The sequence below is a fragment of the Saccostrea echinata genome, unplaced genomic scaffold (genome assembly GCF_033153115.1).
Source record: "Saccostrea echinata isolate AGI-Se365-2 ecotype Australia unplaced genomic scaffold, CSIRO_AGI_Sech_v1 ptg000010l, whole genome shotgun sequence".
NCBI lineage: Eukaryota > Metazoa > Mollusca > Bivalvia > Ostreida > Ostreidae > Saccostrea > Saccostrea echinata.
Window position 1 is genome coordinate 10418775 of NW_026889759.1, and position 24509 is coordinate 10443283.

General features: G+C 34.1%; 2 protein-coding genes across 2 annotated transcripts; one reads left to right on the forward strand and one right to left on the reverse strand.

The window, feature by feature from the left end:
- The first annotated feature begins 257 nt into the window (after positions 1-257).
- Positions 258-1505, forward strand: LOC133184719 (profilin-2-like). Its single transcript, XM_061319794.1, has 2 exons — positions 258-505; positions 631-1505. Exon 2 carries the CDS (start codon positions 675-677, stop codon positions 1065-1067), a length of 393 nt encoding a protein of 130 aa, XP_061175778.1. The 5' UTR covers positions 258-505; positions 631-674; the 3' UTR covers positions 1068-1505.
- Positions 1506-4218: 2713 nt separating this feature from the next.
- On the reverse strand, positions 4219-23294 carry LOC133184373 (uncharacterized). Its single transcript, XM_061319421.1, has 19 exons — positions 23003-23294; positions 20301-20488; positions 19853-19981; positions 19536-19590; positions 15121-15403; positions 12778-12839; positions 11393-12545; positions 11203-11273; positions 10350-10603; positions 10185-10216; positions 9985-10091; positions 9706-9866; positions 9428-9523; positions 8929-9094; positions 8198-8516; positions 7904-8097; positions 6630-6764; positions 6442-6542; positions 4219-5626 (listed from the first exon to the last, which is right to left on the reverse strand). Exons 1-19 carry the CDS (start codon positions 23238-23240, stop codon positions 5525-5527), a joined length of 3846 nt encoding a protein of 1281 aa, XP_061175405.1. The 5' UTR covers positions 23241-23294; the 3' UTR covers positions 4219-5524.
- Between the last annotated feature and the right edge of the window lie 1215 nt (positions 23295-24509).

The following is a 24509-nucleotide window of genomic DNA, read 5'->3' on the forward strand; positions in this document are numbered from 1 at the left end:
TCAGGTGAGCGATGTGGCCCATGGGCCTCTTGTTATATTTGATGAAATACATGAAATACACTGCATTACAACAACCTATATACACACCAACTACACTAGTGTAGTTACACTTGCTGAGAAGTCGTAAGAAATTCATAGTAAGTATATATAAAAATTATGATTATATCACGTTTTGGTCATCTACAATTCCTATCAATTCAAGTATTGATTTTATTGGGTCATATTGTTCAAGCATTGATTTAAATCGAACCCAATAACAAGATAAATGTACATGGTTCGGGTCGTGTTTGCTTTGGATCCACAATTTGGGATTTAAGTTGTTCTAAAATTCAGCGATGATATCTTGTTTCCATATTACAAAGCTTTGATTTAATTCAGTTAATCGATAAGTATCTGAATATACATTCGATTTGTCACCTAGATGAGTTGAACAATTGATAAAGTATAGTTTTTGGTGCATTAAATTACGTGTGGAAAATACTTCCATCGATCCCTTTTTGAACAGGTAAGTAAAATCCCTTACTTCTGCGTCCATTATAATGCATTTTTCCGTTGAAGCGTTTTAAACAGCTTTTACTTTCGGAGTGAATGCATTCATTAACTAACAGCCATTTAACTCAATCATTTTAGAATTCAAACTATGGTCTCAAACTCTGGATAAAGTGAACACCGTGATGCCCCCCGCTTGGTCGGAGTATATCACCAATGTCTTAACTGAAAGTGGATACGTATCTCGGGCTGCTGTTGTGGGCGCTGATGGGCGTCGTTGGGCAACATCGGCCACTTTAGAACTGTCTTCTGCGGAGATCCAAGCTATCGCGCGGGGATTTGTAGAACCTGCCAGTCTCCGATTGGATGGGATATTTCTGTGTGGTAAGCCTTACACGTGCACGCGGATGGACAGTGTGGTGATGGTGGGGCGTGAAAGCGCCGCTGGGTCGGGGTGTATCGTGTATCGATGTAGGAACGCTTTAGTGATAGGTGTGTATGAGGATGGTGTTCATCCTGGAGGGTGTTATAACATGATATGTAAAGTGGGCGACTACCTCAGAGAGCAAGGAATCTAAATTTTAAGAAAAATATCGTGTTCTTCGTCAAACATTGGGATTTAAGTGGAATCTTCGAAGATTCGGAGAGATCGACCCCTTTTCCTTGCCACAAACTAAAAAATGGATACTTAGAAGAAGACCATGGAAATTCGATAAAGTAACAAAGTTTACATATGTAGTTTTAATTGGTTTAATGGTTCGACTGTGTTTGTGTAACAGCGTGAGAAAGTTATCTTAAACCACAAAAGAATCCACAGACAATGAAATGCCGCCTTAAACGCTCTTTAGAAATGTCTTAAATTGGATTACAATGATTTTTTTTAAAAGTCGATTTACGTTGTTCCAGCGAATACAGGGTATTACGGATTTGTTATTTTTGAATGTAATAAATAAGCTTATATGTTTCTGGATCAGCCTGTCGTCTGATAAATAAAGTCGATTTTACCTCATAACAGATGGCTGAGTTTTGATTTGAAATTGAATTCTTCAGACGAGTGTCACTGAAACATTCTAAAAGTTATGGAATGATTAGTCAGGCCCGTAGGAAGCTATTTCAGTTGGGGGGGGGGGGGGCACGGACATACATTTTCAGTTGAGGGGGCACTATCACACTATCAACTACCAAAAATTTCTTGACAAGCAAAAAAAAGGTCATCAGACGTTTTTATTGAGGGGGCACAAGCATATAGTATATGTCATCTATAGTAATCTATATATCGGCAAAATTAGGGGGGGGGCACGCCCCCCCCCCCCCCGGTTCCTACGGCCATGTTAGTGCTACAGAGAATCATGTTTAGTTAACCAGCTGCAAGCAAACTGAGCACGCAAAATATCTTTGGTAATTGAAAACATCTAGCTGGAGAAGGTCTTGTTTACTAACCGATCAAAGGCATCCATGTTTTATACCCATTTATCTCAAAATTTAAAGATCTTTTTGACTCTTTTACTTTCCTCTCTCACCGCTGATGGTAGGAAATTTTACTTCTATATGTGTGTTCAATTAAATAAAAACTTTATTACCCCAATATATTGAATGAAAAGTTAATGGGATGAGGTATTAACTAAGTCGGTGAGGTTTTCTTTTCTTTTCTTTTTTCAATTATCAGAGATTTAATTTGGGTGAATTGGGATAGTGATAAATAATTTTAAGTTGTCTTTCAAGCTTCTAATATTCACTTTTAGGATAAATTACTTTTCACTAAATGCATTTAAAAAAAGATTGTGACGTACGTAAACCTTTTGTTTGTGTTGTCCATTCTATGGCTTACAGTTGTGTTTTAACACCTATAACAATTCATAAAGATGCTTATAAGTGTCCATTCTTTTTGGAAATAAAGTGCAAATACGCCCGTCAAACATCGTCCAATTATCATAAACAGATTTTAGGGCAAGGAAGAAAATCAAGTTAACATTGATACGAAGATTTCAATGATTACAATGATTTTCCATGCTAATGTTTGATGTGTTTCTGCTATGGTGAAGTAATTAATTAGAACAAATAATACGAGTTGTACATCAAATATTTCTTGACTGGTTGAGTTAGAGTACAATTGCCCTACTGCAGTTTTTTGTAAATTGCATTTTTTAGAATAATGAACAATGCGCACTACAGCCTTATAAAACATCAAAACACTAATCATTGATTTTATTCTTAAACTGTAAAACTTCCATTTTAGTGAGACAAGACACTCTGTAATTTGTTGTGGAGATATAAAAATTAAAATAAAAAATGTTATATTGAACAATATCAAATTAATTTTAATACCTTTATACCAAATAATTACTTTTGAAAGTAATGGCTAGCCAATATTGACTAAGAACTATTTCAATATGAAAGTTTCTATCAATTGCAATTAAGAGGCCAGATTCTTCTGCCCAGTTCCCAGGAGACAAAGATAACACCTGTTGATCAGAGATGTTCAACTAGAACCTCCTTACACTAAATCTTAAATTTGACAGAAGCAACTTTATACCCATGGTACAAGTGGAATTTCTCTTGTTATTGACAAATTCTGCTATGCATTTCTAATTGAAAATTGATCAACAAATATATTTTAGGATAAAAAAAAACTATAGGCATCCAGGTATTCAGAGAAAAATTCATGTTTTTTATATGCTTATATGATGTTTTAGTTCTCGTTTACTTCGATTGATAAAAAAATACATAATGTAAAAAGGCTGAGCTTTCATTGCAAGACATCACATGTCACTTCAATTTCATGCTAATAAGCATTGGTATCTTATGCTAGATTAAAGGGAATTCGATTTCTCTAAAAAAAAATTTAGTTATGTACTTTTATGGGGTACAAATGTCAACTTTTCACAAGGCCGTTTCTAAAACTTCAAAGAACCTTGAATCATATTGAAATGTATAAAATGAAAATTGTTGCACAAAAATACATGTATTTGAATTTCAAGCTTTGAGACTTTTTTTTAAATTAAATAATAAATTTGAAAGTTATTTTTCCTGGTAGAGGAGCAAGTATCCTTAAATTTCCGTTTTCATGGTAACTGTATATTATATTGTTTCAAACTAGTGTCATGAGCTCATAATTATATTTTTTTTTTAATAAAAGCTTATTAAAAACCGTGTGCATGCTAGATTTCACAGATTTACCTCTTAAATGTCAAAACAAGCCGTATATCGGCTCTATAAATTAGTTTGTCAAGAAGGTCAAAGATCAAATTTAAAGGTCATGAGGTGGGTAACCCTGATATTTTAGAAAAGCTCTAGAAATTTCTGAAGGGGGGGGAGGGATTATTAAATCTGCATTTTTATCTTTCATGAAGACTGCCTTGAATCAATTGTGCAATACTGTAAACGTACTTGACCACGGGGTCGTAACTCCCCGAAATTTAATCTGCTTGTAAGAAATTAAATGAATTTATGCTTAGTAAATGATAAGTACGCTGTTAACCGCTTACTTTTACCGTAAATACCACGTGCGTCTACAGTAATTTAACTGAAAACTTTGGACAGTGTGTGTTTCTCCTTTATTAAGCACATTTCAAGAAATATCTCCATGCAATATCAAGATACATACATACAATATCACAGTACTTAAGGGCACGGACGTCATTATTTGTAGTAGAAGTAATCAACTCGAAATACATCAAGTGACTAACAAACTGAGGACTCTGACCTTGAAAGCAACAAGAAATGCATGCAGATGTCAAAATTATTTTTATTATCTGTCATAAGTGGATCTTACATATAACAGCAAACATTATAGATGACATAATCAGATATATATATAACAAAGGATTCAGATTTCAATCACAAAATATGTTGATTGGATACAATTAAATGAACATACTAGGCTCTTACATATCAAACAAGTCAGCTTTGTATTTTCAATGTTATATTCAAATGATATTCACTTTTTCCCAAATGACACCCCCTTCCCCCTTTAGAAAAAAAAAATTCAAAAATCAGGTGTATGATTCAAGCATTTCAATTTCAGTGATATTAAACAAAATGCTATTTTTGCTCAATTAATGTAATTTTTCAAAGTTTTTAATACAATAGGACAAGAAAATAACCATATTTATCTAATTCTAATACTTCTTTTTTCTATATCACATGTGTTTAATTTTTTCCCAAGTGTGTTTTAACTCTACAATTACATGTACATGTATATTGAAAATAAATTACCAATATAGTTTAAAAATCAAAAACAGAGATTAAAAGTTTTGAAGTAGTCTACTTTTGTACAATTTTTTCAATCAGGCAAAAAGGAGGAGTGGCATTTTAGCTAAAAAGGATAATCCAAATTTTGGATACTATTTCAACACAATCAAAAATAAAAATTAGTTGACAGTTTTTTTTAAAACTTTGATTTAGTCTTAATTCAAATTAGAAACAAACAATTTGTTAAGTAGTATTATAATTATATTTTTAGTAATAAAGGCAAATCTGACAAAACCAATAAAAAAAAAAAATACAGAATTATACAAAGATGTACATGTATCCTACACATTTCAGAAAAAGGAGAAGAAACCCCCTTACTTCCACACCTCTCTTCTATAATCAGTACAGCAAAAAAGGGGCAACAAAACTAATAATATTTCCTGTATTAAATGTTCAGGATTTTACAATTTTTTTAAATTCTCTTTTGACCTACATACATGTACATGTGATTGACTTTCTTTTGTAGTACATATCCTATAGTACATAAACAAATGACTTAAAGATACAAGCAATGAAATAAAAATGTTTTCTTGTACATATTTAAACATAAAAAAGGGTTTAATAACTAAAAACAAAAAAATACAATTATCCTCTCATCTTACATCAAAATAAACCTTTCATGCATACATATTACAAAAAAAAAAAGAAGTCATACTTGATCATTCACGCAGTCCTATAAAAAGTGAGGATAATGAAGTAGAGGAGAAAAAACAGAAAATGTCTGCAAGCACTACCGCCATCTACATGTCATCATCCATTCAGCTCTTTGTGTTCACCAACTCTGTCATGGTGAGAAGGAAATCAGTGTACCTACGGCAACTTCTGCTGACGTTCCTTTTGACGGGGTCTCGTTCAGATCTGGGGGAGTGTAGAGTAAGCTTGGTCTCTGAAATCATATAATTTATACTTTTATTTCAAGCATTTAAGAGTAACGGCAGCTATAAAAACACAGCTCCATGTAAATTAAAGTTGAACTGCAGTATCTTGAACATCAGTATCCCTAACACCATGGATACATGAATGTGCAAGTCAGTTGGAAGTCCCTACCACTTTTTCTAATAAATGTATGTTTACTACAATATCTTGAATTCTTGGATATCTCTCATTTTTTCTCAGTCTTATCAACTTCTAGATAACGAGGTTTGAACTGTATTATGAACATGGACATGTATTATTTAAGAGGATATTCTCCCATTACTAGCATATAACAGCATACAAAGACAAACAAAATTCACACACTATTTGTGTACAGGGCACAATTTTTGAATCATGGAAACTGCTTCAGCGTGTACTATTTTACAACATGTATAAATTTACATTTTACAGTATAATATCTATATCATAGGAAAAAAAAATAGTAATTTTATCTTACATATACATGACAAATACAGGTACATGTACTATAAAAATGTAATGGAGGAAAAATAAGCATTCATTCTTGTATGAGATTTAGGATAGAAATATTTGGATCATATTCACAAGTTGGACTCATTAAGCCTTTCTCGGACAAGAAAAGTGATCCCATCTGGTGAAATTCATTTTCCTGTTCCTATATGGTAATTCATTTCTAACATCATACAAGTCAATAGCATTTACAAATTTTACTTTCATTTTACAACAAGAACTTTCTTATATAAATATGCAAGAAATCACAAAAGGTTGTAGTAATTACAAAGTCATTGTAAATAAGGAGACACTCACCGATCTTGTAGATCTTGTTACTGGAGTGAAGGCCACATTAAGATTGGAGAACTTTGATCCTGTGTCACTCTGACTGTCCGAGTCTGACTCTGAGTCATCAACTACAATGAACAATTACTGTAAGACATCTTCCATCAGTCAGAAAAAAATCCAGTCCCTGATACACTCTGTAGAGAAATGGTACATACCTAGTGATCTGTGAGGAGTGGGAGGGTGTCGGAGACTAGATTTGTCTTTCTCTGGTAGTGGACTACAAAATGACACACTTCTTCTGGCAGACCTTCTCCTCGTCTGTTTCAAAGTTGTCTTCAGAGCTTTCCCACCTGCAGGATAAAATAATTTATTTTCATACGAAAAACTTGAATCTGATTGGTCAAAAAATGTTTGACAAAAACCTCTGTGCATGGGGTTTGTGTTACTTTTCAACAGGTAATATTACTTGAAAAAAGGTTGAATTATGAAAACTGTCATATTCAAAAAATATGCTCTTACATCAGCTTATCAGTGTTTAGAAAGGCTTTATCCAAGTCTTTAAAACGTTCAATGTTTTATTGTTCCATGATGCAAATTTGTGAATGTGAACGATTAAACAGGCATAACAATCATTAAACACTTAGAATTCGGTAATTAAAATAAATTTTGCATATAATTGAAGGTAGCAGTTGAAACTGTCACTCCAAGAAAACCCTCGACACCCAAGATGTCACAGTTTCAATTGTTAGCCTCAATTACATACTTTATTTATCTTTAGTCATCTTAGACAATCAATTCAAAATTCACATAATTTATCAAAGAATTAAATATAGTTAAGGATTCCTGCCCCCATGATAAACAAATTTTGAAAATCTCCTGAAATAGGCATAATTGTAGGGATTGTACAAGGAATCAGAATGAAAAAAATATATTATGGATTGGAAACAAATACTAGTAATTGGCATTTTTCTCTCTGTGACAGTTTTTGAAAGAGGACAAAATGCACAAAATTTCCCCAATTTTGACTATAGTATTTATAGAGTGCAAACTTGCTCAGGAACTATATTCACACATTTCACTGATATTATCATTCTACACATTATATCAAAAGATCATGTCTGAGCAGATCTAGGTTCTATATTTTCCAATCAAAATATATGTGTAAAATACAATATATTCTTTCAAAATCAATGAACTTTTGAATTTGTGTCATTTTCTTGATGTCATATCTAACTTTTGATGTCAGAGTTGAATATATTGAAAATATTTAGCCCTTTGAAGTCTTTGAAGTCTGCAAAATATCACCCTGGTTTAGAACATAATTATGGATTTATCTATCGATGTTCAATTTTGGGGGGCAGCTATTGGCCATTACAGAATATCATCCTTTATTGGTGAACACTTGTAAATTGAATGGTTTCACTCTAGTGACTTACAAAAAATGAAATAAGAAGAGAAAACAGAAATAACTCTTGATTGCATTATATACCTGAGCTGAGACGAGATGTATCGGTTTCCTCCACACTGAAATAGCTGTCCATCACACTGACAGGACTCTCAGTCTCTTCTGGGATGGGTTGGGAGGGCTGTAGGTACTTAGAGAAGCTTTCATCAGCGGGAGACTCTGGCTTCACTGGCTCTTCAACAAAGGACACAGATTTCCTCTTCATGTTGATGGATCTCCTAAAAATTTAAAGGTATTTGTTGACTGACTCAAAATAATTATTTTACTATACTTATTTTTCAAGCCCAGGTCTCTAAAGACAGTATAAAAGACAAGAACCTAAGTGATTGTCTTCTTGGTCTTGGTGTCTCTGTTGTTTTTTCTTCTGTTTGGTTTCCAGAGGGAGTGGCTTTCAGAAGGCTCCGTGTGAAGCGAGGCTGTGGGGTAGAATCCTGCAGAAGAGGACTGGGTATAACAGGGACATAACTCTGTCTTTTGGGGGTTCTAATTACAGCTACATCCTCCACCATGATAGCTGGAGGCTTATCCTGAACCACTGTTGGCTGTGATGTATTGTCCTCCACTGGTTCAGTTTTCTCTTCTGATCTTGGCTGTAAGGGCATGGGTGACTCAATTACCTTTGGCTTGGGTGACTCAACTAGCTTTGACTTGGGTGACCCAGCTTTTCAAAAAAAAAGAAGAAAAAAGTACTGTATAAACAGAATTTTTAGCAAGGATTCAGTTTTGGTATTATTAGCAAGAGTGTTGAGGTCTCTAAAATTGAATATCGCTAATAATTTTCTCAGCTTTGTAGATATCAGTTATTGTTCTGGACATTATAAAATCGCTAATATGACTTCTCGCTAAAACAAAAATTTCAGTTTTTAAGGACAAATTGCCAGATTTGCATCTCACTAAAAATTCTACTTTAACAGCATGCTAGAATAATGCGACTAGCACAGTCTAGTAATTGAAGTAATTTTCTTAATTTTGTATGAAATTAAATGTATAAAATGAGGGCACTTTGCTGTATAAAGGTGCTAAGATATTATACATATCTATATCTATACCTTCACAGTGGTAGGTGGGTTTCCTGATAGGACTAGTCACTTTGAAAAGACCCCAGTCATGTTCAATGGTTTGAGCAGGAGCAGTAGAGGCTTTAAGGCTAGCTTTAAAGGCAGCAAACTTAGATTTGACAGGCTTCTTCATCACTGGTTTGTTGACAACTTTCTTCTGCTTGAATATAAGTGTTTGATATATAAGTATACTTATAAACGTATATGTATAAATGCAGGAAGAATGTAGTTGACACTTACATGTATTTGTAGATTGCAAATATAAATAACTGTTAACAAACTTTTTTCCATGAGATCATAATTCCGCAGAATCACAAAATTACGTGGAATTTTTTGATAGTCTTTGTATGTCTTAAATGCACCCTAAGTATGCTGTGACATATTTCCGTGGAAAATTTATGAAGCATACATGTACATAGCATAAATTAATCCCATATAGATAAAAAGTACTTCTACAGTATTCTATTAGCTTTACATGTATATGACCTACTTTAACCACTTTTGTGACTAGTTCTGGGGATTTCTTCACCCATCCTGATTCCTTCTGTTGTTGTAAATCTTCAAATTTCTTGTCTACATCTTCTACCTGTGATCAAAAGTAGCAACAATTTTCAACTTAGATAAATTATACCTCAAATAATCACATATTCTACAAGTTTTGCAACATTTAATTGTAATTAAAGCTGAAAAACATAGAAAACAGATCAATATTACTAAAGGGCACCATTTAATTCTTGCCTGGTTATAATAAAGCACTGCAATAACTACCTGAAAGTAAATCATATCCCAGAAACCCTGAAGGTCAGTACAAGTAGTCTCCTTCTCACCGGTTTTAAATTCACAGTTGTCAACTAAGCCTGTGAACTGTTTGAATCTTTGAGCTATCAACAGTTGGGCTTGCCCTATCACTGTACGGATCTGTCCTTGTACTGAAACAAAAGTGGAGCGTTATAAGCACAAAATCATTTCTCTTGAGCGAAAAAAGCATATAAACTTCCATCATCAGTAATATGTACTACAGTTGAGTTGTTCTGATAAAGTTAATACCCTCTTCTGAGAGATCTGGTGAGTTGGTTGCTTCCCATTTCTCACACATGTCATTAAGCCTGTTGGTTTCCGATGACAAAAGGTTTCTGAAATATTTTACATCATGTCTTTCTTCTGAAAAACAAAACAAAAGGATTTTTGAATTCTGAAAAAGTGAAAATTAAGGCCCACACTTTTATCAAAGGTTATAATAGTGCAACCCTTGATCTCCCAACAATTTTCCTGGAGTAGTCTCAAAAATACAATGTATCCAGTATTGTACAATACTTGAGGTATCAGGTATACCATTCATACCAGGATAAAGAATTAGGATAAATTTTACCTGTACTATTTAATCCAGAAGTAGGGTCTTGTAATGGCACCACTTTGTCTGCAGCCATTCCATCAGTGTCCATTGAGACTACCCCCTTCTGCTCCAGTGATGTCTCATTATGATTCAGTTCTTTGGCACTTGATTCTAAGGTCTCTTCAACAGCTGCAACATCTTCATCAGTCAATAAAGAGGAATTCAGGTTTGCCATGATTACCTTAGAAATATCTAGGTCACTTTTGACTTCCTCTTTTGGTGGCAAGTCAAGGTCATCAAGGTCAAGCTCCAAGTCTAATGATGGAATTCTTGCTGCAAGGCAATTCATTCCATGAATGTTACATGTACTTCTTGTATTTTCTTAAACCAAACAGTGTTAACTAGGGCTGTCACGGTTCCAAAATTTTTCGGGTTAGGTCGGTTCTCTATATTTTCGGTTCGGTTTCGGGTTTTTCGGGTCGGGTATTTACATCTATTTTAAACCTTTATTTCATGAATTTAACTTGAAAAATCTTTATTTGTTACATTAAATTTACATTGGAAGCAAGTCTTAACCATGCGAACATCTAGACATCGGTGATTTGGCCTACTATTAGCCACAACCTGACCATTCCTGCTCGTTTTGATAATTATCTAATACTTCCGTAACAAGTGTTCTGTCATGGAATAAAGTAGATTTCAGTTGTGATGTTTATTTATCACTGTTATCGTCATCATTCCTTTGATTTCGACACCATTTTTTGTATTGAACAGACTCTAATATATAAACCAGACCCGAACCGAAATCCGGAAAAATGGAACCGGAACCGAACCGAACAACTTGGACCGCGGTTCTCGGTTATTTCGGGTACTCGTGACAGCCCTAGTGTTAACTTTTTAATCACTTTTTTTTGGTAGCATTGTTTACTTACACACTGGAGACTTTTGTTTAGGAGTCTTTCTAGTCATTTCTACCATTGGACTGCTCTTCAGAATCTCCACCCTATATAACAAAGAAATTATTTTTACACTTCCTTTCTTTGTAACCAGCTCAAACTAAAATTCAAGATCTCCCACTTATCTTAATTATAAAACTATCTGCAAAATACAGTGACTACTGACCATTCCTCAGGACTCCTATGCACATGGAGGGTATGCCTTCTCTGCTTTGGCTTGGTACGTTTTGCAGACATTGACTCTGACGGGAGCTTGAAGCCATCCACCACAGCCACAGAGCGGCGAGTGACCTGCTTTGGTTTAGAGTTTTCTTTATCCACAGCTGCCAAGTCTTCTGGGATTTCAGCAAAATCTGGTCTCATTCTGATGGATCGTCTGGACTTTTTCTTTGGTGCTGGAGATGAATTTTCATCAGCAAACACCTCATTGCTCTCTTCCAATTCAGAGGCCAGTTCTTTTGTATTATCCGAAATTCCATGTTCTAGGTTTGATGAAACTTTAGATTTTCTCATTGCTTCCACTGATAGTTTTTTCTCAACCATTTCCTTATCAATATCCTTACTTGGAATCTCTTTGACATCTTCAGAGAGTACATTTGGTGTTTTAATAGATCGTCTTGATTTTCTTTTTGGCACTGAGGATGGCTTGGACTCACTCAAACTATTGTTGATATCCTCTGTCACCTCAACTGTCAGACTATGATTCGTGAGTTTAACAGACCTTGTGGAACCCACTTCATCATTATCCTGTTGATCACCAGCTTCTGCCAATTCCACCAGATTGTCTTTGGCAATTTCTATGTCTTCCATAACCTGATCTGTTTTATCACCTGTTTCTTTCTGCTGCTGCTCTGGTGAATTAATCACATCCACCTTTACATTTCCACTAGGTTTAACACTGACAGACCTTCGTGACTTTCTCCTTTTTGTTGTACTTGTTTCGTCTTGACTATGGGATCTTTTTCTAGACCGAGACCGTGAGGTAAGCTCTCTGCTTGAAGACCTCTTCCTTGATTCTGACTTAGGACCAGCACTCAGTGCATTACTTACAGACTTTCTTGAGCGAGAAGGAGTTTTTCCGACAGATTTTCTGGACTTAGATGGAGTTTCAACCTCTTGGGCAATTGACTTTCTTGCATTATGTTTTGTCTCAACTGCAGATGACTTTTTCATGGATATCGAAGATTCATTACTCTGTGAAAAAGATTTTGTTTGAGAACGTGTTTGTCTTCTGTTTCTGGATGAATCAGAGGAGGTATCTACAACAGGATCATCCTTCAAGCTTTGTTGATGTTTCTCTCCCAGTCTGCTTTTGTTTTCTGTAAAAATTTTTCAAACAAATTACAATGTTTTTTTTTTCTAGATGAATTCTCTATGTCAGATGAACATTGTATACAAGTACACGGATTTAATCAGCAAGTTATTTTGTAAGAAAAGAAAATTCACTGTATTATTACAGTAAAATATTCAATCATACAACAGAAGTAAGAACTTGATAAATTTGACAAGTTCTATAATTGTGGTATAGATCTAAAATACATGTACATGTACCTGTCTTCTCTTCATCAGAAAGTGCCACACTTGCTGCTCGTGTTTTCTTTGGTGTTGAACATCTGAAAAAGCAAGACCCATGTATGATTTCATGAATAAGATGTCCATAGATCAAGATGGTCATCTCAGTATCACAAGTTTTTCAGTATGAACATATTCAATAGCCTCACTTGGAACTTGAACCCATCTATCATCAATTTTGGTCAATGAATTTTCATTTTTCAATAAATGTAATCTATCATCCCCCAGGAACTGTATTACTATTTTTGGTAGATTTTTTAAATTTACCTAGTTGCAAGGGATTTAATCGAAATACTTACAAATTGATGACACTAAAGATGAAATGGAAATATGAAAAGGAAGAAGAATGTATTACAAAGAAGATGGGTGAACAAGGAGGGCGAAGTGCCTATAGTGCCTATAGTGGGACAAACATGAAGTGAAAAATAAAATCTCAATCCATCAAAATTTTCTTTGATATTTCATCTAACATTAAAGTATACTTTATGTAAAATCTCTACAATTTACAAAAATCTCACAAAGACTGAAATTATTTGCTTACGAAATAGCATACACACACTAAAGAGGACAAAAAGGATCATTTTCTCATACTTCAACAAAATTTTTAGATATGAGTGGGTCTTCGCTCCATTTTATTGAAAGTTAATCCTAAAAGTTTGCATAAAAATATACATTTTTTGGTTTACAAAACATGGAGCAAAGACCCACTTTACCTTAAAAGTACACTTTTATGACAATGCATTCACATCTTTCCAAGAAATACTTGAAGTCCATGTAGTCAAGGGTCATATCACAAACATGATTTAAATGCCACTATTCATCAGGAGCTGTGTAGCGTAGTGGTTAGCGTGTTAGTCCTAAAGCAATATGACATTTTATTGTTAGGGGTTAGAATCCCACAAATACCATTTTATTTTTTTTAATATAAGAATAATTTTCTCTGAAATCTTTTTTTCTCAGAAAAGTTTTGTTGATCATAATTTCATAAATTTCAATAATGAGAACTTTTCTTTAAATACTTAATTCACAAATTGAATATGTTTTTTAATATCTGAAGCTATAGGCATTCTGCACGCCTTGTTCACCCATCTTCTTTATTGATGTATGTATATTCCATTTTTTGTTGGGCCTTCGATAAATAATCATGCAAACTTAAAGCAAGGTGTGGCGGATGACAGGAAAAGAGTTGCAAGCCTTCTTTCTTTTAGCATATCAGTCGAAATCGATATATTTAAAAACATATCATTAAAACAAAAGGGTTACATAATTGATTATAGTGCATATCAGAATACAAAAATAGGAAAAAGGCGTGTCAATCCCAGATTTAAAAAGAAATAAAAAATGGAAAAAAGGGGGTCCCCAAAGTGCCTGTGTCCTGGACTCAGGGGTATTGATTTTACAAGTTTGGTAGAAGAATAATACAGTTAAACTCAGTTATAAGCAAAGTCCTTGGGACCTGTGAATTTACTTTGCTCTATCTGCATTTCATTATATCCATATTACAAATTCCCTAAAGTACATGTATATATAGCAAATTTGCAATATACATGTACATATTTAAAGTATGACTACAGAATATGATGAGGAAAGTATTAAATACAAAACTTGTCTTTGGGCACTTATATTTCTGATGTATTGAATTTCAAATATAAATACATGTACTTAAGAAAAATAATGTCAGTTCAATATTTTAAATTTTGAAATCTTAAAAAATTTGTTACGAGAGATATCAGTTTGGTTATTTTTAACCTCTATGGAACACAAAATCAGTTCGCTATATCCATAAATTCTTTATAATCATAAAATTTTACAAGGAATTATAAGATTTTGCCTGGGATCCCAAAAAACTTCACTATACATGTACATGTATCTGTAAATTTGCTGTCAGTGTTCATAGTAAACAGGTTCAACTGAAGTTCATTAAACTCATGCAAACAGTTTGCCTGGAAGCGTCCAAGAGTCAAAAACATTTTTGAAGATTGCATAAATTTTGATGGAGCCCAACTCCTCAGCTCCCAATAGAACATGAAATTCATAATTTTGATCCTGTTTGTCCATAAATATCCTATCCAAAACTGCTTTAGCTATTTCAGAGAGGCTGAAAATGTTCAAAAGTTAATGAATAATGCACATACAATGGATGGGAACAGATAACATTGTTTTGTTTTTTTTTTCACTTGTTTTGGTTTATCTTAATGGAAAGAAAACAGTTATCTTCCTGATGGCAAAACATTTGACTTAATGTCATTGAAAATTTGAAATACACCACTGAAATAAACAAAATGACATATTTATTCCGAGATGAACATAAATGAGGCAAACCTTCCTGGATCCGTAGCAGAAAATACAGCTGTCTCATCAGGATTATTGGAATACAGAAAGTTTTCTGAACTTGTGGGGCTGAGAGGCTTGAAGACAAAAGAAGCCAAGTTGTTGGGAGCCGTGAAAGTAAACTCCTCCGGAGCAAATGACATTCCTCTAGCTGTAGACACCTTTGCCAGGTCAACTGTTGCTTTGTTGACTCCTCCTTGAGCACTCTTCTTGACAGAGGCTTTCTTATCTTTACTTTTCTTAACACTGCTCTGTGCAGGCTGTGATATTTTAGCTGTAATTAAATTTCAAGTACAAAAAGAACCGTCTTATTTCAATATTTATAATTTTACAAAGGTTTCTTCTCTGTTCCATAAATGGAAGGTCGATTTCATGATTGTATCTGATTTTTTTTCCCCTCTTTGACAGAAAAAAATTAAAGAAAAAGTGAGCAAGCTCACATACCCCACGCTCCCCCAAAACTCGACAATGCAACACGTAATGAATGGCACAGTGCATTTTAAATACACAGCATAATTCAAAAAGGGGCATTACTTCATTTACTTGCAAGAAATCATCACATCAAAACTTCTTGCATATAAGGAGATTCATATCTTTGTATGTTACAAATTTAATTGGGCTGAAGTTTCTACCTAAATAATGGAATCAAAATTTCTTGGTAATATACAAATCTATACATTATGTCTGAAATACATGTACCTACAAAGTTTTCTAGGAAATTCAGTGCAGGAGTTATGCTGACAAACTGTTATTGAAATTCCTCAGTCATTTCGATTTGTTAGTGAGTGTAAGTCCATGTCCAACATATGACAATTTACACATTTAAATAATGGAAACAAAATTATGATGTAGTCATTTGAATTTGTTTATATACTGTACTTATGAAATTATTTAAGGCAAAGCACCAATTTGAGGGGAAGGGGGGGGGGGGGAGAGAGAGAACTATCCAAGATTTTGTGTGTGTGTGTGTGTTAAATCATTAATATTTTGATCTCAAAATCATTAGGGGTCTTTTAAGGTCATAAAATACTTCAAACTAGAAATATGTCCATAGGACATGAATGCCCCGCCGAGGGTATATTAGTAATGCAACATTTTAACACAAATTGAGAAAAGTGAGGTCAAGGTCAAAGGAAAGGTCAAGGTGAAAAAATATTGATACAGTTGAATAGCTTACATTAGTATGTATCAGCATATGAAGTTTGACACAAACTTAAGAAAAGTGAGGTCAAGGTCAAATGAAAGTCAAGGTCAGAAAAAAATTGTTTATGCAGTTGAAAGGTTACATCGGTATGTATTAGCATATGAAGTTTGATAAAAATATTATGAATGGTTTTAAAACTAAGCTAAACACTAATTAAAGAAAAGTTAGGTCAAGGTCAAAGGAAAGGTCAAAGTAAAAAAATATTGATGCAGTTGAATAGCTCTCATCAGTATGTATCAGCATATAAAGTTTGACACTAATTTAAGAAAAGTGAGGTCAAGGTCAAAAGAAAGGTCAAGGTCAAAAAATGTTGATGCAGTTGAATAGCTCTCATCAGTATGTATCAGCATATGAAGTTTGATAACACTATCTTGAATGGTATCTTTAAAACTGAGCTAAAAACTTATTTAAGAAAAGTGAGGTCAAGGTCAAAGGAAAGGTCAAGGTAAAAAATATTGATGCAGTTGAATAGCTTTCATCAGTATGTATCAGCATATGAAGTTTGTTGAAAATATCTTGAATGGTTTCATTAAAACTGAGCTAAACACTAATTAAAGAAAAGTGAGGTCAAGGTCAAAAGAAAGGTCAAGGTCAAAAAATGTTGATGCAGTTGAATAACTTACATCAGTATGTATCAACATATGAAGTTTGATTACACTATCTTGAATGGTATCTTTAAAACTGAGCTAAACACTAATTTAAGAAAAGTGAGGTCAAGGTCAAAAGAAAGGTCAAGGTCAAAAAATGTTGATGCAGTTGAATAGCTCTCATCAGTATGTATCACCATATGAAGTTTGATAACACTATCTTGAATGGTATCTTTAAAACTGAGCTAAACACTAATTTAAGACAAGAGGCCCAAGGGCCTTAACAGTCACCTGAGTACAATACAACAATTTAGAGGATCCATAAACTGATAAGTGAAGCTTTGTTGCCCAAAACCAAGAAAAATAGTTTGATTAGCATCAACAAAAAAATTGGTCTAGTATCTATATGCCCCCCCCCCCCCCCCCCATTTATCACTATTCCCATGCAGACTATTAACAAAATGTCTATTATTTAACCCCATGTTATTACTTCTCACAATGGCCTCTCTTGGTCTTTGAAGAACATTTAAAATGATCAGTTATTTTTGTCTCATTTTTATTCATCTATTATTTCCAAGTCATTAAAACTATGAGAGTACTTTTTTTATTATACAATAAATTTTCTTGCATAATTCTCTTATTCTATTAAGCTTCCAAATACATTATTTACATTGATTAATTATCAAAGGTGAATGGCAAAGGGGAATAGCTTTGCTCAGCAGAATACAAGTTAATAGAGCCCTGGCCAGGACCAGAACACTTGACTAAATGGTCCAGGTGTTCAAAATTCTGGTAAAAATACCCTTGCATATTAAAACATTACTCTGTTTGCCTTGAACATCCCCAGAAGCATAGAAGATTTTCAAAGAATTGCATTTTCACCATATTATTAAATAAAGCCCCATCCTTACACCAGAACATCTGACCCATTGGCCACTAACTCACAATTCTGGAAGAAGCACCCTTTCTCATCATAACTATACACTTGTTTCTTTACTTTATAACCAGTAGTAGAAAAAATATTTTGAAAGAAATTATGCATTTTACTATATAATCAATAAAGCTCCCCCCCCCCCCCCTCACCAGAACCCCTGACCCAGGGGCCATGATTTTCACAATTTTGGAAGAGGCATTCTTCCTTATTCTAACCATGCACTTCCTTTGTTTGAAAAATACCCAGGAGCAGAGAAGATGATTTTGAAAGAATTCATGCCTTTTCCCTATATAATCGATAGTGCCCCGCCCTAACACAAGAACCCCTGACCCAGGGGCAATGAAATTCATAATTTCTGAGGAGGCAGCCATGCTCATCATAACTATGTACTTAGTTAGTTATTTAATACCCAGGAGCAGAGAAGAAGATTTTCAAAGAAATAATGCACTTTCACTATATGATCTATATAGCCCCACCCTAGCACCAGAACCCCTGACCCTGGGGCCATGAATTTCACAATTTTGGTAAAGGGCTCAATGCTTATTACAATCATGCCAACAGTTTGACTGCTTGATGTCCAGGAGTAAAGAAGAAGATTTTTAAAGATTGCATTAATTTTGGTGGTTTTAGCCCCACCCCTCAGGCCCCAGGGGGGCAGGGACCATGAAATTCACAATTTTTGTTTCCCTTCACTCATAGATGGTATATGCCAAATTTGGTTGAAATTGGTTAAGCCGTTTCAGAGAAGAAGCTAAAAATGTTCAAATGTTAACATACGACGCACACCGCACGACGACGGACGAGAACGGATAGCAATAGGTCACCTGAGTGACTCAGGTGACCTAAAAAGTGAGGTCAAGGTCAAAAGAAAGGTCAAGGTCAAAAAATGTTGATGCAGTTGAATAGCTCTCATCAGTATGTATCAGCATATGAAGTTTGATAAAAATATCTTGGATAGTTTCTTTGAAACTGAGCTTTGAACAGAGCTAAACGCAAAGTGTGACGGAAGGACAGACAGAAGGACGGAAGGACGGAAGACGGACATGACAAACACTATATGCCCCGGCCATATTCATGGCGGGGCATAATAAAATTTTATTACAAAAGCTGATTCAAGTGGATTTCCTTATTACCTAGCTGGAAAGTTTCTTCAATAATAGGCAAAACTCTTAGGGCAAAAATAATGGAATCGGAATTTCCTGGTAATATGCACATCTACACACTGTGTACTAAATATCTGCAAAGTTTGACCACATTCTGTGCAGCGGTTTATGAGGAGTTGCGCTGACAAAAAACAGGACTGACTGACTGACGGACAGGTCAAAAACATTATACCCCCCACAACTTGTTGCGTGGGGTATAAAAACTCGATGGCATAGTACTGACCTATTTGCTGGTAAACTTTTCAAATTTGAATTCTTCAATTTACCGTGACTTAATAAAATGTTAAATACATGTATTATGCAAACCTTGATTTGGGAAAGACAAGTGTTTAAAAGAAAACTTTTTTCCTGTTATAACTGAGTTTTGAAATATTGTACTCAATATTCTCTGGTCTAATAAATGGAAATACAAAGGATTTTCAATTAAACTCATTTAAATAATAAGATTCAACAACTGAATAGATACACAATAAATTTCAAGTTGATGTTAGAAGTTTGTAGTGGGAACATTTGTATACCTGCTCTCTGATTGGTTGTCCTTGTTACTCTTTCAGTCACTGGTTTATTTGATCCCTATGCAGAAATTGAAAAGAGCAAAAAGTCATTAGTAACTAGATTTGTATTACATGTATTTTAATTTTGTGATTTGAATAATTACTCCAGTGAAGATTTTTCTATTTAAACTCCTGTGACTAAATATTATGCATGTAATGTTTTGCGTTCCACAAAATCAAAAGAGATTGACCTATTTTTTGGTTGCAACAGTGAACACCCCCCCCCCCCCCCAATGCAGCCTGTCAAAAGACATGCACATAATAAAACTCAAAGCCCTTACCTTCTTTATTGATGAATCTGGTTTTGTTACTGATGAATTACCATGTTTCTTTTGAACAACTTCAAATTTGTTCATCTTAGTTTCTTTATTAAATGATTTAGGTTGGAGAGGCATTGTACTTGATTTAGTCTAAAATATATATGAGTCTTTTTAAAAAACTGATAAATCAGAAACAGGCCTGCATGCATAAAATCACAAATAAACAAATTTAAATACTGTAAACATACTTTTTTCTACCGGGTCATACTTCTGCGGAATCACAATTTCTGTTCAATCAAGAGGTTAACAATAACGCAGATTTCTTGGAGTGCCACTGTTCAATGTTTTTCTTCAATATATGCTATGAAAAGTTTCTGCAGAAAATTTGTGATCCTGTACTTAGCGAATTTAAACCCACACGGAAAAAAAGTATGTCCAAAGTATTGAAAATTTGCAGCAATTTTGTTACCTTGCTACATTCTGCAACACCCTTCTTAACTTTAGAAACTTCTAAATTATCAGTGTACTCCATGTGCTTTATGATGAATGGTCTTTTCTTTGCTTTTTCATGTGCTTCCATTTTCTTCTTCAATGCTTTTTCCTCTCTCCATTTCTTCAGTTTTTCTTTCATTTCATTTTGCTTGGTAACCTTGTCAACTGCAAAAAAAAAAAAAAAAAAAAAAATTATTAAAAGTTTTAAAAAATCCTCTGTTACATTTTAAAGGATATTTCCAGATCAAATAGGGACTCTGTGGACTAAGTTCAAGTCAGAAGAGAATACAATATTGACTCAACACAGTCTGGAAATAAGATGACTGTGGGCAAAAGGATTTGTATGATGCCCATACACTTAGTTTTAACTTCTAATATTCAAGTCTGTGGAATTATCAAATATGCAGAGGAATTTGATATCTTTCATCTGTTTGGCTTGTCAGTATGATACGGCAAATGTGCAGTACTTCATTTGATCTTTGTCAATGAGGATCAACATCTATTCTAATTCTTAAAATGAGGTTAGATGTTGATCCTCATTGACAAAGATCAAATGAAGTACTCCACAGTTCAACTTTCAGAGCTGTGGAAAACTTTTTCAGAAAGCCAGTCATTCGAACTGGCAAGAAGACAAAATAAGCCGGTCCGAAGTGATTTTTGCCGGTCTGAAATAGTAAGTCGAAAAATTTAAAAAAAAGGCATAACAATTATTTAGTTCATTACACATCTATTTACTTAATAATAAAAAAAAAAACATTCAGTCTCTATTTCCAAGTCCTCTCCATTTTCGTTTTTTTGCATTTATAACAATACTAGATTTCACCGCTTTTGGGCAGGTGACAATGCTAATTCAGCATAGTAAAGGTAATTTTTTTTAAACATATATGCATTTGGGAATTATATTAACCTAGAAAATGAGTCTAAAAAATTGAAGAAATTCTGTGCATCGATCAAGATATTAACACGATCGATGAAAAAACGAAATCCGGGACAGTCGAAAGTACTTGATTTACCGCTTTCCCCAACTGTGTTTGAATTCTTTCTGTCGAAATTTTTCATATTTAGCTTGTCTTTATCTGTTTCTTTATGTTTTCTAGCTAATTCTGCCCCAGTTGTAAATTTAATAGGTCATGAGACCATGATGGTTTCACTTTCATTTACAGCCTCGATCTCGTGTAAAGAAAAAGTATTATGCAATCGCATATAAGGTACAGTAATTAAGCTGGGAAGTGTGCCAATGATAAATGGAAAAACAAAAAAACTTTAACCAAAAAAGGGGCTGGTCATTTGGACCGACATCGATAGCATTTTTACCGGTCACATGCATTTTTTGCCAGTTTTGCCGGCATGACCGGCAGTTTTCCACAGCTCTGGACTTTCATGATACCTCAGTTATAATGAGTATAAATGAAGCTAACATAGTTTGATGCACCTATCCTTAAAAATAAAACTCACTGAATCAAAGTGACCTCTTTGTGTCATCATTTTCAGAATTAAGATGACAAACATGACATCGAGCCTAATTACATATATTTCAGTGGAGGAAAATATTTGTCCAACAAGAGTATTTTATTTTCCTTGGCAAAAATTATGTTGATTCAGAAAATTGTGAAATAATTCCATATCTCAGAGAAATGCAGGGAATTAAAGCTATTAAAATGCAGTTTGGTGACCTCTTAAGACCGTTTCTGGAAGCAAAACAACGTGCAAGTATGAGGATAACATTCCATATGTATAAATACATGTAAGATTAACATTTCACCTATTTGTGTTGTCAGGTATCTTTTTTTTTTCCAGATAATTATTTTCATAAATATCTTTAATGACATGCTTGTAATGCAGGTTTTGGGGTTCAAAATGGCAATCTGTGGCCTTAGAATGTTAAATATGACAAAAGGGCATAAGTTATGATAACACTTGACAAAGTTTTCCAAAAATTGCCTTTTGTAACCCTTGAAAGGTTAATGAAGTAACAAGAAGAGGAGTAAAGTACATGTTTCATTAAAGGATATTGTTACCACGCTTTCAGTCGGAAATGTATACCATATTATGCTATAATTTGAGAGATATAATAGTACTCAAAGCTTGCAACCAAAAAATGTCGCTGTAAACCATTAAAGCCAAAGTTTTTTTTTTTTTAAATGAGTGGATCTACGGCTCTCTGATAGATGTGTCTGAACTGTCTTTCCCAGACAGCTATATCAAAGGTATTCCCTTTAGAGAAGTGGACAGGCTTTCACCTGAAGTGTAGGCCATCACTGGTTCTAAATTTATACATTTTCCAGAATCAAAACATGAAGGCTTGCGAAGAGAAGTGGATGTAGGCGAAAGCCTGTCCAGTTCTCTAACGAGAATATATCAAAGGCATTACTGTGAATACTTCAACTTTCTTGCCTAGATGTTGCAAAACTAAGTAGGTCAAAGGGTAAATTTTTTTCTAAAATCATCACTTTTACTTTAAATTCCATTTCAAAAACAACTTTGTCCACTTAACTGCTCAAACCTCGCATATAAATCACATAATGATATATATGCAAATATTTACGTCAGATCACAACTTCTGTATCTGTACATGTATATAGTACGTCGTGGTAACCAATACTGGCTTTTATACGACGGGCCTAGTTCTGGGGTATTTGTATTTTTACATACTTTGTTTCCCTTTTTAATTGTACGAACCTTTACTGGGTTTGGTTGGAGTTTTGTCTTTGTATGTAGAACGTTGGGAATTGTTCTCTTTTGCCTCTTGTAGTGGGGACAAGTTTTTTAGGTTTCGTCTTTTACTGACTTCTTCTCCCCTCAGATTCTTCCATTCGATGGAACGTCGGCTAAGACGGGCATCTCTTTTCTGAAGAACTGATCCAGATTTTAATTTGTATGCCGCTGTAAATTCCGACGATTTACCCGTCTTTTCCATCCTGTCCTTTGAATTTGGCGCACACCAGTGTAGTTTGAAAAATTATTGGTTGGAGTAAATCAGCGCCACCTAGATTCGGGGAGCTTATTTTGGAAAGTTCGAGCCCGAGTGATATTTCCTTCAGAGTATGCAAAATTACAAGCACTAAAAATGTGATATTTTATCTTCATAAGTATTAATTAGATTGCCTATGTCTGCGTTTTCTTTTGCTTGTAAAGTAAGGAAACGGATAAAATTCTTTTTTTGGCATGTCAAAATCGTTTATTTTTTATTTTTGTTCGGTTGCCTCCTCACCCCCCCCACCCCCACCCCATGAAATTGCTTCCTACGGATCCGATGCATTTAAGATTCTTCCGACTATGCATTTTTAAATAAGGCATTCAATTGTTTTATTTCATCTTGACTTGTGATCGTCTTGCATGAAACACTTCTCAAATATACCAGTATGGGATGAATAATTATCTTATCGTACAGAACTTTTATTGGTACTAATGATAAACAGAATGAAAATATAAGGATTTATTTGAAGTTGCAGATATACGGAATTACACGTAGGTCGTGAATGTTATATTTCCTCTGTGGATTAACCCTTTCAAATCATCGGTGGGCCCAGTCCTTCAGTTACTGACAAAGAACAAAAAGTCATATGCATATTGTTCATACTATTGAATCACACTCCTTTTATGAACAAAGAATATATTGTCATTATACTTAAAATTAATACACAGATTTACTGTTCTATATATAACTCTGATCCGGCAAAAGCAAAAACATGAGGATGTATCATAAAGCATGCAAAATAGGCATGCTTCAAAGGTCTTCATGTTTTTGCATTGAAGACAATATCTTGAACATTATAGAACTGCAAACTGAAAGGCTGAACTTGCAGTGGGAAAAAAAACTTCAGGAAATAGTGAAATAGATAGATTAAAAAAAAAAGTAATATTATGTAAATTTTGAATTTACTAGAAAATGCTAAGAAGATGGACGAACAAGGCGTGCAGAATGCCTATAGCTTCAGATATATAAAAATTATATTCAATTTGTGAATTTAGTTTTTAAAGTTCTTACCATTGAATGATTTATGATAAACAAAACTTTTCTTAGGAAAATTTTCTCGGCAAAAATATTCTATCATTAAAAAAAATATGTGGTATTCTTGAGATTTGAACCCCATGCAATAAAAATCTTCAATAGAGACTAACACGCTAACCACTATGCTACACAACTTCTGACAAATCATGGCAATTAAATCATGTTTGTAATATG

What these genes read in the sequence shown, in the direction of transcription:
- LOC133184719 (XM_061319794.1), top strand. Translation starts at nt 675, where the DNA reads ATGCCCCCCGCTTGGTCGGAGTATATCACCAATGTCTTAACTGAAAGT.
- LOC133184373 (XM_061319421.1), bottom strand. Translation starts at nt 23,240, where the DNA reads ATGGAAAAGACGGGTAAATCGTCGGAATTTACAGCGGCATACAAATTA. An exon ending in TCCAACCAAACCCAGTAAAG is followed by an intron (nt 20,489 to 23,002) that starts GTTCGTACAATT and finishes TTTTTTTTGCAG; the next exon opens with TTGACAAGGTTACCAAGCAA. An exon ending in TTCTGATGAAGAGAAGACAG is followed by an intron (nt 12,546 to 12,777) that starts GTACATGTACAT and finishes AAATTTTTACAG; the next exon opens with AAAACAAAAGCAGACTGGGA.